Here is a 12,954-nt window from a genome sequence, read left to right as displayed (position 1 = left end):
GGCATTCCGAACCAGTTGCAGCTGTCAGATTGATCCATTTGGTTCAAAGCTGGAAGATCCCTGTTACAAATATTTAAAAATGAACGTGTGAACAACCTTTTGAGTCTTGTTTGTCAAAAAGGGCATGATTGTCATCGAACATTAAACAAATATTGACATTTTAATCCGGCAGGGTTTATATATGGTACCTGGGCCATATTTATACAACTGCTCTGTATAGCATTATATGTGTATATTTTAAGAACTCGAACCTGTAATGTACAGTAACTTCTGTTCAAACCCATGTGTGTATTACACAGCGCTGCCCTAGTTCTTTATCAATGACAAGACAAGAGCAATAATCAAAGTAGGTCTTTGCTCTTACTACATTATGTGTGTTGCACTTAATTTAGGGCTGAGCGATTTAAAGATCGAAACAAATTATAGATCAATCTCGATGATTAGCTGTGTCATATTTAATTGACAATATGCAGATGCAAACATTAGTTTGGCAGATTTTAAACAGTAAATTGTAATGTTGATGGTTTTCTGAGAGTTAAGAAAACTACAGGCCAAGTAAACTGTAAAGCTTAACAAAGAAAATGACGAATATTGTGCTCTAAAATAGAAAAGGCATAGGATGTTAAGCACCATTGTATTAAAAACTATCATTAAAAAAAACAACTAAATTAAAAGTAGATTTCCAAAAAATTGTGTGGTTGGAATGTCAAGATCGGACGATATGGAAAGAAATGTGATGTGTGATATGTGATCCTTTCGTGTCCAGATCGCCCAGCTCTAATATAATGGACACTTTTTTCCCTAAGCAAAACTATTGAATTAACCAAACACGAAACAGGAAAACATTACTTTTTCAATGGTAGTGATGTAAAAGTGTTATTAATAAGTTTTCCATAGCAGGAATACTACTGGAAATTCTACACTTGACCATAACCGTTTTGACGTCAGCATCTGCAAACCTGTCCATCTACATTTCTGACGCTTTGTTTACACGCCCATAGGGAAAACTAAAAGAGGTTCATCACAGACTTTAAGTTAAAAATTAAGCTCAAAAACACTCTCAAAATATATTTTATCTAATCTAAATTCACTGCAGCGGATTAGGATTATCTCAAAATAAACATTCAGGAGAATGAAAAATTGTCTTACCTTTCGTTTTCAGTTCTAAATCCTCCAGAATAGTCTTGCCTTCATGGAATCAGTCGTCTCACATCCAACTAGCAAAGTGTTAAGTCTACATGCTCTTGTTTTCGTCCGTCTTGACTGTCAGGGGATCAGTGTACACCTGTTTGTCGACGCTCTAGCGCCTATTGTTTTTAACTCCACCCTCCTCTCCGCCGCCTTATACCACGATTGCGCCTTCCTCCTTCCATTCCCCTCAAGGGGCGAATCAACACGTTTATGGTAATCTACAGTCCTGCCCTGCCTCCTCTTTGTGTTTGCTTCTGTCACTTCAACTTTCCTTTACTTTGTCAAAAAACTGGTCTTGCTGCTCTTTGACGTTTTGACCGCCCGCAGCTTTTTTGTTTCATTTGTTTTTACCCGTACAACGGGCTATGAGCTTTCGGGAAGATTGAGTCAGTGATAAGCCCTGTCTTTGCACTCTTCAAACAAAAAAAAAAAGACCTTTGCCTCTTTAGGAGCACCATTTTATTCCTAAGGAAATATACAGTATATGATCTGGAGAGGCACAGCAAATGTTTAGTTTAGGCGCAGTAATGATGAGAGTGGCTACATTAACTCACTAGCTGCCATTAACTGTGATCAAAATTCAATCCATTTGAACAATGAGAGGCTCGCAACTCTGCTATTCCAAACGGATTGGATGTCAACCGCCCTCAATGGCAGTAATCCATGACAATTCATTAGGTTAGTGTTTGAAGGCAGATTCCGTCTCACAGTTTGGAAGACGACTTTTCAGGATGAGCAGGCTGGGGTCCAAGCCATTTTTCACCTAGAAAGGAATAAAAGAATAATAATTAAACAGACTCTCAAATAGGCCTGAACGATATTGGAAAAAACTATTGCTGCGATTTTTTGGGGGTTTGAGATATATTGCGATATTATATTGCGATATTTAAAAAAATGTATATATAATTTTTTCAAGAAATTTTCACAAGATTACTTAAATAGCTGTTTGGAAAGACTTTAGATGACTCACCATCACCACAGTGTACAGTCATCCCTTGTTTTTCGCAGTTAATGGGGACCAGAACCCGCCGCGATAAGTGAAAAACCGCGAAGTAGCGCACCCCCCCATTTTTTTGTGTGTGTGTGTGTGTGTGTTTTTTGTGCCCAAAGTATTGATTCAGATTTAGCATTGGAAAGAGATACATATAAGACATGTTTTTTTCTCACTTTTCCTCCCAAAGTGATTTAAAAAATGTATAAAAATAAATGATTTTTAAGCACTTCAAATGTCATAATTATGATAAGTTTTAAACATAACTGTCCAACCAAATCATTTTTGAACAAGAATAAAGTACTGTGGCAGATAAATGTTTGGCTTAATTAAATGCTTCTGTTTATCTACTTTAGCTGTGACCGTTGAAGTGACATGTAGAAATTTCAAACTCCTCATGATCACTTCTGGCATTTAAATGTCTCCAACGTCCCTACAGTACACACATTCATTCCAGCGCGGCTTCCTTGCAACTGTTTAACAAGTTAAACGATGATTGACAGATGCCCGTGTGAAGTCTGCTTCTTTGGCCAGATCAAAGCCATCGTTGTGCAGCAGTGGCTGAGAGGATCAAAAGGCTGGGAGAGGGAGGGTAGGAGGCTGTGCCGCAGACCAGAAAGTGAGGCGTATGTGGATCAAAAAAGAAGAAAAACTATCGCACGTGCTTGCGATGGGACTATCGCGCACAACATGCACATCGCGATGGCGATGTTTAAACGATATATCGTTCAGGCTTACTCTCAAACAAAAATGACTAAAACAGAATCTTTTGCCATTTAAAAAAGTTGAACTTTCAGATCAATTTCACTGGCTTTTTTCAGGTTTGATGAATAACACAATACAAGTTAGCTCTTTAAATTCAACATTCTAAGTGAATTGGACGTCTTTTTAAAGGGATGCACGGATAGAAAGACGTGTAGTTCTTAAAAGATAAAGGTTATTATGAGTTAAAATAATTTGATATTGAAACCCCTCTTGATGTTTTCGTTTATATACAATTTGTAAAATTTGTTTAACTAGTAGGTCGCCATTGTTGTTGACGTCGTAGGGCGATGACGTCACATGGTTACGCTGCCAAGCTTCCAAAGTATTACTCTAGCGTTCAACCCTTTCAACTTGAAACCCGAGAGGAACATTAATGAGCATGACAGCACTGTCGATATTTCACAAAACGAGCAGCAAAAGCAAAATGGACAGGATAGACAAGATGAGACGAGAGTAGAGGGAAAAAAAAAGGTATTCAGCCAAAATGCGCTACACCGGCGAAACGTGCTACAAGAGGCGAATTTGGCACCCTAAGTACTACCGTGCGCTTTCAGCTTGTTTTGTTTAGATGCATACGGACAGAACATACTAAAGATGCCTTAAGAAAATACGTACACATAGTACTATCAAATAAGGGTGGTTTAAATATTCTACTTGACTAATGTGGTCAACAGATCAACAATCTGCTTTAAAGCTACCACAAGAAAACACAAAGCTTAAAAGTATGAGAGGGAAACACAAGCAAAAAGTATTTTGAGGCAATGAAAACACAAATAGTAAGTACTCGCCGCTTTTAACCAATGAGCGCATGTTGGACGTCTCACCGTGTAGGAAGGAATTGCAGTAACCCGGTAGTATTCGTCTAGTGACAGTGACAATCTACTAGGGCTGCACTATCGATTATTTTAGTCGTCGATTAATCGATGAACTAATTAGTTCGAATAATCGAGTAATCGGATAAGGAAAATAAAAAATTAAAATACCTGAGCTGAACCTCAAACGGTATGAATAAAATAAATACTGTAAATGAGGATCTATGTACAACAAAAGAAAAATTGGCTAACTTGCATAGCAAAAGTCCGCTAACTTAAATGCAGCACAATGCAAACTTTTTTTCTTTTTTTTAACAATGCTCTAAACAAATGGTTCACACACATATTCCCACAAAAAAACGGCAAAATGTACCTATAAACTAAATTACGAATGCATAAAAAAATTTAAAAAAAAACCTTTAGCTCAAACAAAAACTTATCTTATGTTGGTCTTAACAGGGAGCCATTTGAAATGAAGCAGACTAGAGGGCAGTGTATCCACCCAAATCAATGAAGTGATAAAAAATGCAAACACTTTAAAAACAAACAATTACAACACCACTTTAATTAAACGAACACTCGAAGCAGCAAAATTTAATGTGAATCTTTTTTTTTTCTAATCGAATACTCAAGTTAATCGATTAATCGTTGCAGCACTACAATATACGTCATCACCCAGCGCGTCCATTGCACGCTTAATACATGGCGCCCTCCATAGGTCAAAACATGTAATAAATATTATAGATTTTTAAATCAATGGCAATATTTTATGTGTTTCTAATAACATATTTAGTAAAAAAAAAGACAATAATTGTGGCTTATTAGAGCCTACAAGTCTAAGTCTGAGATTCCCATTAAGGAAATATGGAATAAATTATTTTGATCCAACCAGCAGAACATGCACACAACTGAGGTAAACCCCCGATATACTCAGACCCATATACTTGAAAGTTCAATTCAACTCAGTTAATCAAATTCACAAAATTAACTTGTTAAAATGAGAAGGGAATACTCCGAATAAGTTACTTATTAGAATTGAAGAATATGAATTATGTTTTCATAGTGCTCTTACCAAGACAGTGGGCCATGAGCTCAAATCTGTCCGAGCCAAAGAACATTTCAGGTTTTCCGTTGATGTGACAAATAATCAAGGGAAAGCCAAATGCCTGAGTACAAAAAAAAAAAAAGTTGCGTAATTTCATGTGAATTTCTTTTGTGAGTGGCGCTGGCAAAGAACCAACCCCGTAATCCAGTGCGTCCTGTGTGCTTTTCTTCAGTTTGTCTTTGATTTCCTGCGTGGTGCACATTTTCTGCAGCTCTTCAATCTCACTCCCTTTCAAGCCAGCTTTCTGTGCTGCCTAGAATCAAAATCACCACACCAGCAATATATACCGGTAAGCTTTCTTTTTTTAGGTCTCATTTCTCAAAGCTTTGGATAGTGTGCTACCTCAGCCAGTGATGCAGGCTCAGTAATGTCTTTGTCTTCACTCCAGATTCTTCGCCAAAGTTCTCTGGAGACCTTCTCCACCTGTTGGTCTCCACCTGGGTCTTTCTCCTGCACTGCTTTCACAAAGCGCATTGCATTCAAGGAGCCTGCAAAAATAGAGATCAAATACAATTACCAAATCAAGCAATACTGTATGAACTTGAGCTGTCGCCATTAATCGACAACTAATCGATGAATAAAGTCAACGAAAATTATTTTGCTAGTCGATTAATCATTTCCAAAACTTGTTTAAGAACTGTCCAAGTCCTAATCTTTGTACCTCTTAACAGTGAAAATGTTCAGATTTCTGCAGTCCTTGATGAAGGCAGGGTGTTCCTTTTTATTCTAGTCTTTTTCATTTTTAATTTGAAAAATATATATTTTTACATTTTTTAAATATAAACAAAAAGAAAAACATTTTTTATTAACAAAAGAGCTATCATTAAGGATTTTAGATAAAGAAAAAACTGTTTTTAAAATTAATTTTAATTTACCAAACCAACTTCTGCTTTGCTTTTGGGAAACATTAATACAATTACCATAGACTTCATAACTTAGGAATTTTGAAGTCTATGTAGTTACATTGTTTAGGGTTTCCCTAAGTCCTTTATAAGCCTAGTGGGCTGACAGGTTTTTCTTGCCCCCTCCTCCAGGCTAAAACAGTACTACAAAAGAAACTATAAAAAGAACACATATTTTAGCTATATTTAAACCCCGTCTGGTGATAGGCTTGAAAACGCAATGGCAATTTTTAATATAGAGATATGAACAAACCAGCCCCAGCTCTCTGCCATTGCACTGAAATGCATTGCATTATATTGTTTGTTTGTTAAAATTGTATTTCTAAACGGTATAATTGATAAATTGATTATAATAACACACAAGACATAAATTAAACATTTCCGTCAACAATAATAGTTATTTTTTTATTAATTAAAAAAAATATATGGTGGGTCACCAGTGGGCTTTTCCACCACCAGGATTTGAAAGTTTTCTGAGGGAAACGCTGTACAGGTAATCTCCGGGTTACGAACGAGTTCCGTTCCTACGCTGACGACGTAACCCGAATTTCTGCGTAAGTCGGAATTAACCCTTTAAGTACCCCTGCAAAAAAGCTATCCAAAAAGTAAAATAATATTGTATTTTGTTTAATGATGGAGGATACACTGCCCTCTCGTGGCAGCATTGGGTCTGGCTGGACTGTCGCCTTGTACGACAGATTCAGACTGAGACGTCTGACATGGATAAAGGATAGCTGTGCTCTGGTTTGGCCCACATAAATCTGCAAGTTGCTTCAGCTAATATATGTTTGTGTATGCATTTGTAATTAAGTTTACAGCTACAGTTCGTGAAGTTACGTGTGAGCAATTTGCTATGAGAATTGTAAATACGTTAGCATTCGTAGCGTTTAAGGTAGCTGACTTTTGTTAGGCAAATTAGGCTAATTTAATCTGCCATAAATTTACATATTGATCAGACTGGTTGGATGTTTGAACACCAAGTGTTTTGTGTCAAGTGTTTTATTGACAAAATGTGTGTCATTTTGAACATAAGAGTACAGTACATGTAATAGATTTACAAATTGTCAACAGTGGAGGACGTAAAAAGCTTCAAAAAGTACAATTGCCTTTTTATCTGTCTGTAAAGCTGAACAACTTCACGTTTTGTGAGGACAAAACACATCATTTTACAAAAGTATAGGATAAAATAAGATACTGTGATGTATAATAAGGTACTCTTCTTGTGAGTAAAACAAAAAAGAAAAACAAAAAAATGACTCGAGACAAAATGGCAGCAGAGACTCCGGTGTCATAAAGTCGAAATCTCACAAGTCGAGTACGACGTTAAGACTCGTAACCCAGGGACTACCTGTAGTTACATAATATTTATCACCCAACTTTGATCAGCTTATGGTTTCAATACAGATTTACTACATTTACAGCCAAAATGTCAAACCTACAGTAATACAACAGTGAATAACGCGTTTCATACATGAGTTGATTAGTTGACTAATCGTAAAAATAAATGTTTGTTGCAGCACTGGAATAAATGCCATCTATCTATATACTTTTATTCCAATTTTATCTGCCAGGGGCCAAATAAAATCGCTCAACAGCACTGAATTTAATATAAGACATTAATGTCTGACCCCATGTCTAGATTTTTTATTTTTTATCTGCAAATGTCAGAGTAATAACCTTAACATTGAAACTTACTTTCTATGCATCCTCTGTTTAAAGGAAAAACAATATGCTGTGTTTAAAATATATATTTTAGAGATATAAACAAGAATATATGAAAATGCAAAATAATATCCTAATAAATATGGTGGAAAACACAGACAAGGCTGAAAAAGCAGTTTCTGCTCTTGCACCCCTATTTAAAATAAACTGCTGTATTTTAAGCCAAAAGAACTGCTGTGTTTAATAGAACAATATGTCCATATGCTGCCAAAGCAGATTCATGGTTCATGGCGCATTAAGCCCCCGAACTATCTTTAATTTGTCCGTTTTACCCTGGAAACCCCCGTTTACAGACATCGCGCAACTGCTTTTGTTTCAACCCAGCCATAAAACAAAAGTAATTAATCATATTTATTATTCAAAATGTCTGTCATTTTTATCTTACAATTAGTTGATGTGTAATACCTTGTTTATATATACTGTGTAAAAACAAATCAAAAAATTATTCACTCGCATATTTTAAACTTTTAAACAAACGACGTCACAATGAAAAAAATGGTGTCTGTAAAAAAGTCATGGATATCTACTTCATAACGATCGCTTAATTGTATTTTTTTGTGACTGTCGCATTTTCTTCGATATGTCACAAGATGCATAATCGATCAAAACAAAGAAAAATTGGAAAAAAAAAAAAAAGTTTAAAAGGGAAAATATATGAAAATCTCAACCACTCCTTGATGTCTGCGATTTCTGTATCGCAACCCATGTTATATTACCATGTTTCACCCATAAAATCCCCCCAAAAATCTAGATGTGGCCATTCGCAACTGTGTCTTAACACTCAGTGATACATGCTACAAGGAGTTTTTGGTTCGAAACAAGGTAAGTACACGATAATATCTCGTTCAAGTCATGGCGTCTGTAATTCTGCTCTCGTGTGCTCTCACCTTCAGATAGGGTTTTGTTGTTTAAAAAAAACTTTTTTACTTCTTTTTTACTTTTTTACTTCCAACTTTTTTTTTAAAATGCCCTCCTGTTCAAAATTTTTCTTCCCCCAGAAAATTTAGATTTTAAGCTTTCCAATGAAAGCACACATGCGTATCGGACAATTTTGAAATTTGGCCAAATTGGGGGTCTTAGAGCGGGACTTCAAGTCACCTGAGTGTTTTCCGCCATATACTATAATACTGAACCCATTTGATATTTTAAAAAAAAAAGTTTAATTTTTGACTAGAAAAGTTTGCGGATACAGTTTGTACACACTAAAATTTTAACATTCAAAGTGACTACCAACAAACATTTCTGCTATTATAATGTCCACCAAGCGTGCAGTGTACCTTTCCTGAACATGGCTTCTGCAGGGTCTGAAGGAGGATGCAGAGGGACGTTGAAATATTCTGCCAGGCGGTCCAGGTCCTTTCCCATAAACAGAAATTTATTTGGAACTAATCCAGGGGGCTTGTTGCCTGACACGGTGAGATGTTACACAAATTGAATGTCAGTGGTGGGAAGTAGAGATGTAGAAAAAAATACTGTCTTATATATGTCTATATTTATTTAGTTATTTTGCATCATCTGGCATTTTTCTGACTTTTTTTTTTTTTCATAGAATTCCTACATTTAAAGCCAAAAACGCATTATGTTTTTCTACCACCAGGATTGGGGGGAAAAAAACTTATAACTTGGGAATTTTATAAATAAGAACATCTCTGTGACTGAAGTACAGTACCTGACAAAAGTCTTGTCGCTTATCCATTTTGTAGAAACAATTGCTAATAACCTGACTTTTAATTATTCAACTGGTTTCAAAAATGGCTCATATGAAAGCTCAGACCCTACCAAATGATGTTGAATGTACAAAAATATGTTTCACTGAAAAAAGATTTATCATTTAATGAAGACATAAAGGTCAAATTGTGGCAAGAGAAAAGTTTTATCGCCTACAGGAAGTAGTGTGAAAATTGAACAAAAAATGTACTTCAAATACAAAAATATGTTTCGTAACTTAAGCGAATTAAGTAATGGTGCTGTGAGATCCAAATGTAATATTTTGTATGATTTCCATGGGCTTGAAGGACTGCATCCATGCGGTTCGGCAAGGATTCATACAATTTATTGATGAAGTCATCAGGAACATCAAAGAAAGCAGTCTTGCATGCCTCCCAGAGTTAATCAACATTCTTGGGTTTCGTCTTCCAAGCTTCCTCTTTCATCCTGTTCATGTCTGATGACTGGGCTGGCCAGTCCTGGAGGATCTTGATCTTCTTTGCCTTGAGGAACTTTGACGTAGAGATTGAAGTATGCGATGGAGCACCATCCTGCTGCAGAATTAGTCCCTTTTTATGGTTAGGAATTTAAGCGGCAGCTAAGATTCGTTGATATTTCAAACTATTTATGTTGCCTTCCACCCTGCAGATCTCTCACACACCTCCATACTGCATGTAACCCCAGACCATGACTTTGCCACCACCAAATTTCACTGTTTTCTAGAGCTGAAACGAGTACTCGAGCAACTCGAGTAACTCGAGTTTAAAAACTGATTCGAGTAATTTTATTCACCTCGAGTAATCGTTTATTTTGACAGCTCTAAGCATCACGTTTTGCTCGAACTACTTTTAATGCGGGACAACGCGCTGTCACGTGCGGAGAGGAAGAAGGAAAAAAAAAAAAAACTTACTGCAGCCGACAGCCGCCACAAACGACGCCGACGTTGCTAAATACTAGCCCGCATGATGCTACGTTGGTACAGGTAGCGTCTAATGCGTCTCATAGAGATCACATGTATGTTGAACTAGATGCAAAATGACAGACTCGGCCGCGTCTGGGCAGCGTTAGTAAACAGCCGCCACCTTAAAGCAGTAGAGCGCTAAGCGCTAATAAATAAGATTAACGTTACTGTCGCTACTAGCTCACGTAACATTAGCCCTGCGGAGGGCTAGGTTTCAATTAATTATGACCACTGTCGATGCGTGGCTAACGTGTCTTACATACAGGCTTTAACATAACATAGCATTGTGGAGTGATGAGGGTGTAAAATAAAAACTTAATCATGCTAACTATCAATTTTAGCTCAGTAGTCATTGCTGGATAAACACCAAGTAGCACTGGTCCCTAATGTGCTCCAATACAGCCTGTATCATACATTTATTTTGAACACTGCAAAAACTCAAAATCCTATCAGGACTTACAGTTTAGACTAACTTAAAACGTAACTAGAACTTAAAAATGGCTTGACACAAAGAGAAATTCAATTGAAACACGTGGGAAAAAATCTTAACTTTTAAGTGATGTGTGTTATCAAGCGTGACGGCATTTTTAGGTAAGATATATATATATTTTTTTTAATAAGATCTAGAAGTTTTTTGAGTGAAAGCAGTGAATTAGTCTTTTTTTTTAATTCTAGTTACATCTGAGATGCAATTGTTGGCTGTTTTCAACAATATACATCGAAAATAAAGACATTGATTGACTGAAAATGGTTCAAGATTAGATGAAATGTCTTGTTTTCTCATGTATATTTATAATTGCTCTTCACCTAAAAATATATTTGTTTTATCCGATTACTCGATTAATCGATAGAATTTTCAGTCGATTACTCGATTACTAAAATATTCGATAGCTGCAGCCCTACTGTTTTCTGAATGAATCTCGGATCCATGCAGGCTCCAGTAGGTCTCCTGCAATATTTGCGGCGACTGTGGTGTAATTCAGTGCAAGATTCATCTGAAAAATCCACCTTTTGCCACTTTTCCAGCATCCATCCTTTTGACAGGCTGTGGGCCTTGGCAAATGCCAAATGGTTTTTTAATTGTCTGCACCCTGAGAGATCTGCAGGGTGAAATATCAACCAATCTTAGTTTCCTCTTACATTCCTAACCATAAAAAGGGACAAATTCTGCAGCAGGATGGTGCTCCATCGCATACTTCAATCTTTACCTCAAAGTTCCTCAAGGCAAAGAAGATCAACATCCTCCAGCACTGGCCAGCCCAGTCACCAGACATGAACATCATTGCGCATCTCTGGGGTAGGATGAAAGAGGAAGCATGGAAGACAAAACCCAAGAATGTTGATGAACTCTGGGAGGCATGCAAGACTGCTTTCTTTGATGTTCCTGGTGACTGCATCAATAAATTGTATGAATCCTTGCCGAACCGGACGGATGCAGTCGTTCGAGCCCATGGAAGTCATACCAAATATTGAATTTGGATCTCACAGCACTACTACTTAATTCACTTATGTTATGTAACATATTTTTGTATTTGAAGCACATTTTTGTTCAGTTTTCACACTACTTTCTGTAGGCGACAAAAGTTTTGTCTTGCCCAAATTTGACCTTTATGTCTTCACTAAATGATAAATCTTTTTTCAGTGAAACAAATTTATTTTTGTACATTCAACATCATTTGGAAGGGTCTTAGCTTTCATATCAGCCATTTCTGAAACCAATTGAATAATTAAAAGTCAGATTATTAGCAATTGCTTCTACAAAATGGATAAGCGACAAGACTTTTGTCAGGGGCTGTATGTTTACATCTAGTAAGTACAGAGATTGAGTCTACCTGCCACTACTGCCGAGTGTTAAGTAACCTTACCAGAACCTTGCATGACACCACCCAGAAATGCAGGTCTCAGCTTGAGGTCAATGTTCCATACGTTTTTGTAGCGGCACATGACCTGAAAACAAATCACTTTAGGTCTGCTTTCAACATGTAATAGTATCGTTATTTATGCCACGAGGAAAATAAATAGAAGACAAACCTCAAATGCGAGCCAGGAGTACGGAGACACCACATCGAAGAACAATTCGACCACTTTCTTGGAGGTCATTTTGACGCGTGCACTCCCTCAAATACCAAATTAAAACGTACAAAACTTGCACAGTGTGTCAAAGTTCAACCCGTTGGGATGCAATGTCCGTCGGGCTAATGATAAAATGTCTCTTAAGTCAACTACTCCCGTGGCAAAACACGTCAATTTCGTTTTTTTTTGTTTTTTTTTCACGACTGGACCAAAGTTTACACTGATTTGATAACATACGCGTACGACGTTTGTCAAATTATTTATTTGCTAAATTCTTCTTCTACGTAAAATGCATGCGCATTGTTATATACTGCCATCTATGGAGAGGGAGGTACATAGGCATTTTGAATGCAAGTAAAGAGGTCATGTAAGGATATAATCGATAGCAAGAATTTACAAATTACATGAATTTACACTTGATTTATTTATCAATTCGTTTGAATGATCAATAGTAAAAAAAAAAAAAAAAAAATCCCAGAAAATTTCTTTATAGATTATCGATCCTTTAACAAACACAATAAATTTAAGAATTATTGGCACCATGGGTCATACTGGTGTCACCCCCATTCCAATGAAATGCTTTTTCATATTTTATTTAAAACACAATAAATACAGTTCAATATTTGTTTTTATTGTATGTATAACTACAATGTATTTAAAATATTTATCAACCATAATCTAATCTCACATAAATACAAAATAATTCCTGAAAAATTTATTTTTTT

General features: G+C 36.4%; 1 protein-coding gene across 1 annotated transcript; it reads right to left on the bottom strand.

Annotated features, from left to right (window-relative positions):
• Positions 1-1,806: 1,806 nt before the first annotated feature.
• Positions 1,807-12,471, bottom strand: LOC130914291 (glutathione S-transferase kappa 1). Its single transcript, XM_057833333.1, has 7 exons — positions 12,188-12,471; positions 12,022-12,103; positions 8,766-8,894; positions 5,207-5,352; positions 5,001-5,117; positions 4,832-4,925; positions 1,807-1,954 (listed from the first exon to the last, which is right to left on the bottom strand). Exons 1-7 carry the CDS (start codon positions 12,254-12,256, stop codon positions 1,896-1,898), a joined length of 696 nt encoding a protein of 231 aa, XP_057689316.1. The 5' UTR covers positions 12,257-12,471; the 3' UTR covers positions 1,807-1,895.
• Between the last annotated feature and the right edge of the window lie 483 nt (positions 12,472-12,954).

The sequence above is a fragment of the Corythoichthys intestinalis genome, chromosome 4 (assembly GCF_030265065.1).
Source record: "Corythoichthys intestinalis isolate RoL2023-P3 chromosome 4, ASM3026506v1, whole genome shotgun sequence".
Classification (NCBI taxonomy): Eukaryota; Metazoa; Chordata; class Actinopteri; order Syngnathiformes; family Syngnathidae; genus Corythoichthys; species Corythoichthys intestinalis.
The sequence above is the reverse complement of the archived record's forward strand: the minus strand, read 5'-3'. Positions and strand labels throughout refer to the sequence as shown.

Excerpts from the sequence above, each read along its gene's own strand:
- LOC130914291 (XM_057833333.1), bottom strand. The coding sequence starts at position 12,256 with ATGACCTCCAAGAAAGTGGTCGAATTGTTCTTCGATGTGGTGTCTCCG. Across the intron at positions 12,104-12,187 it reads ACTCCTGGCTCGCATTTGAG|GTCATGTGCCGCTACAAAAA; the intron begins GTTTGTCTTCTA and ends ATTTGTTTTCAG. Across the intron at positions 4,926-5,000 it reads AGGACGCACTGGATTACGGG|GCATTTGGCTTTCCCTTGAT; the intron begins GTTGGTTCTTTG and ends TTTTGTACTCAG.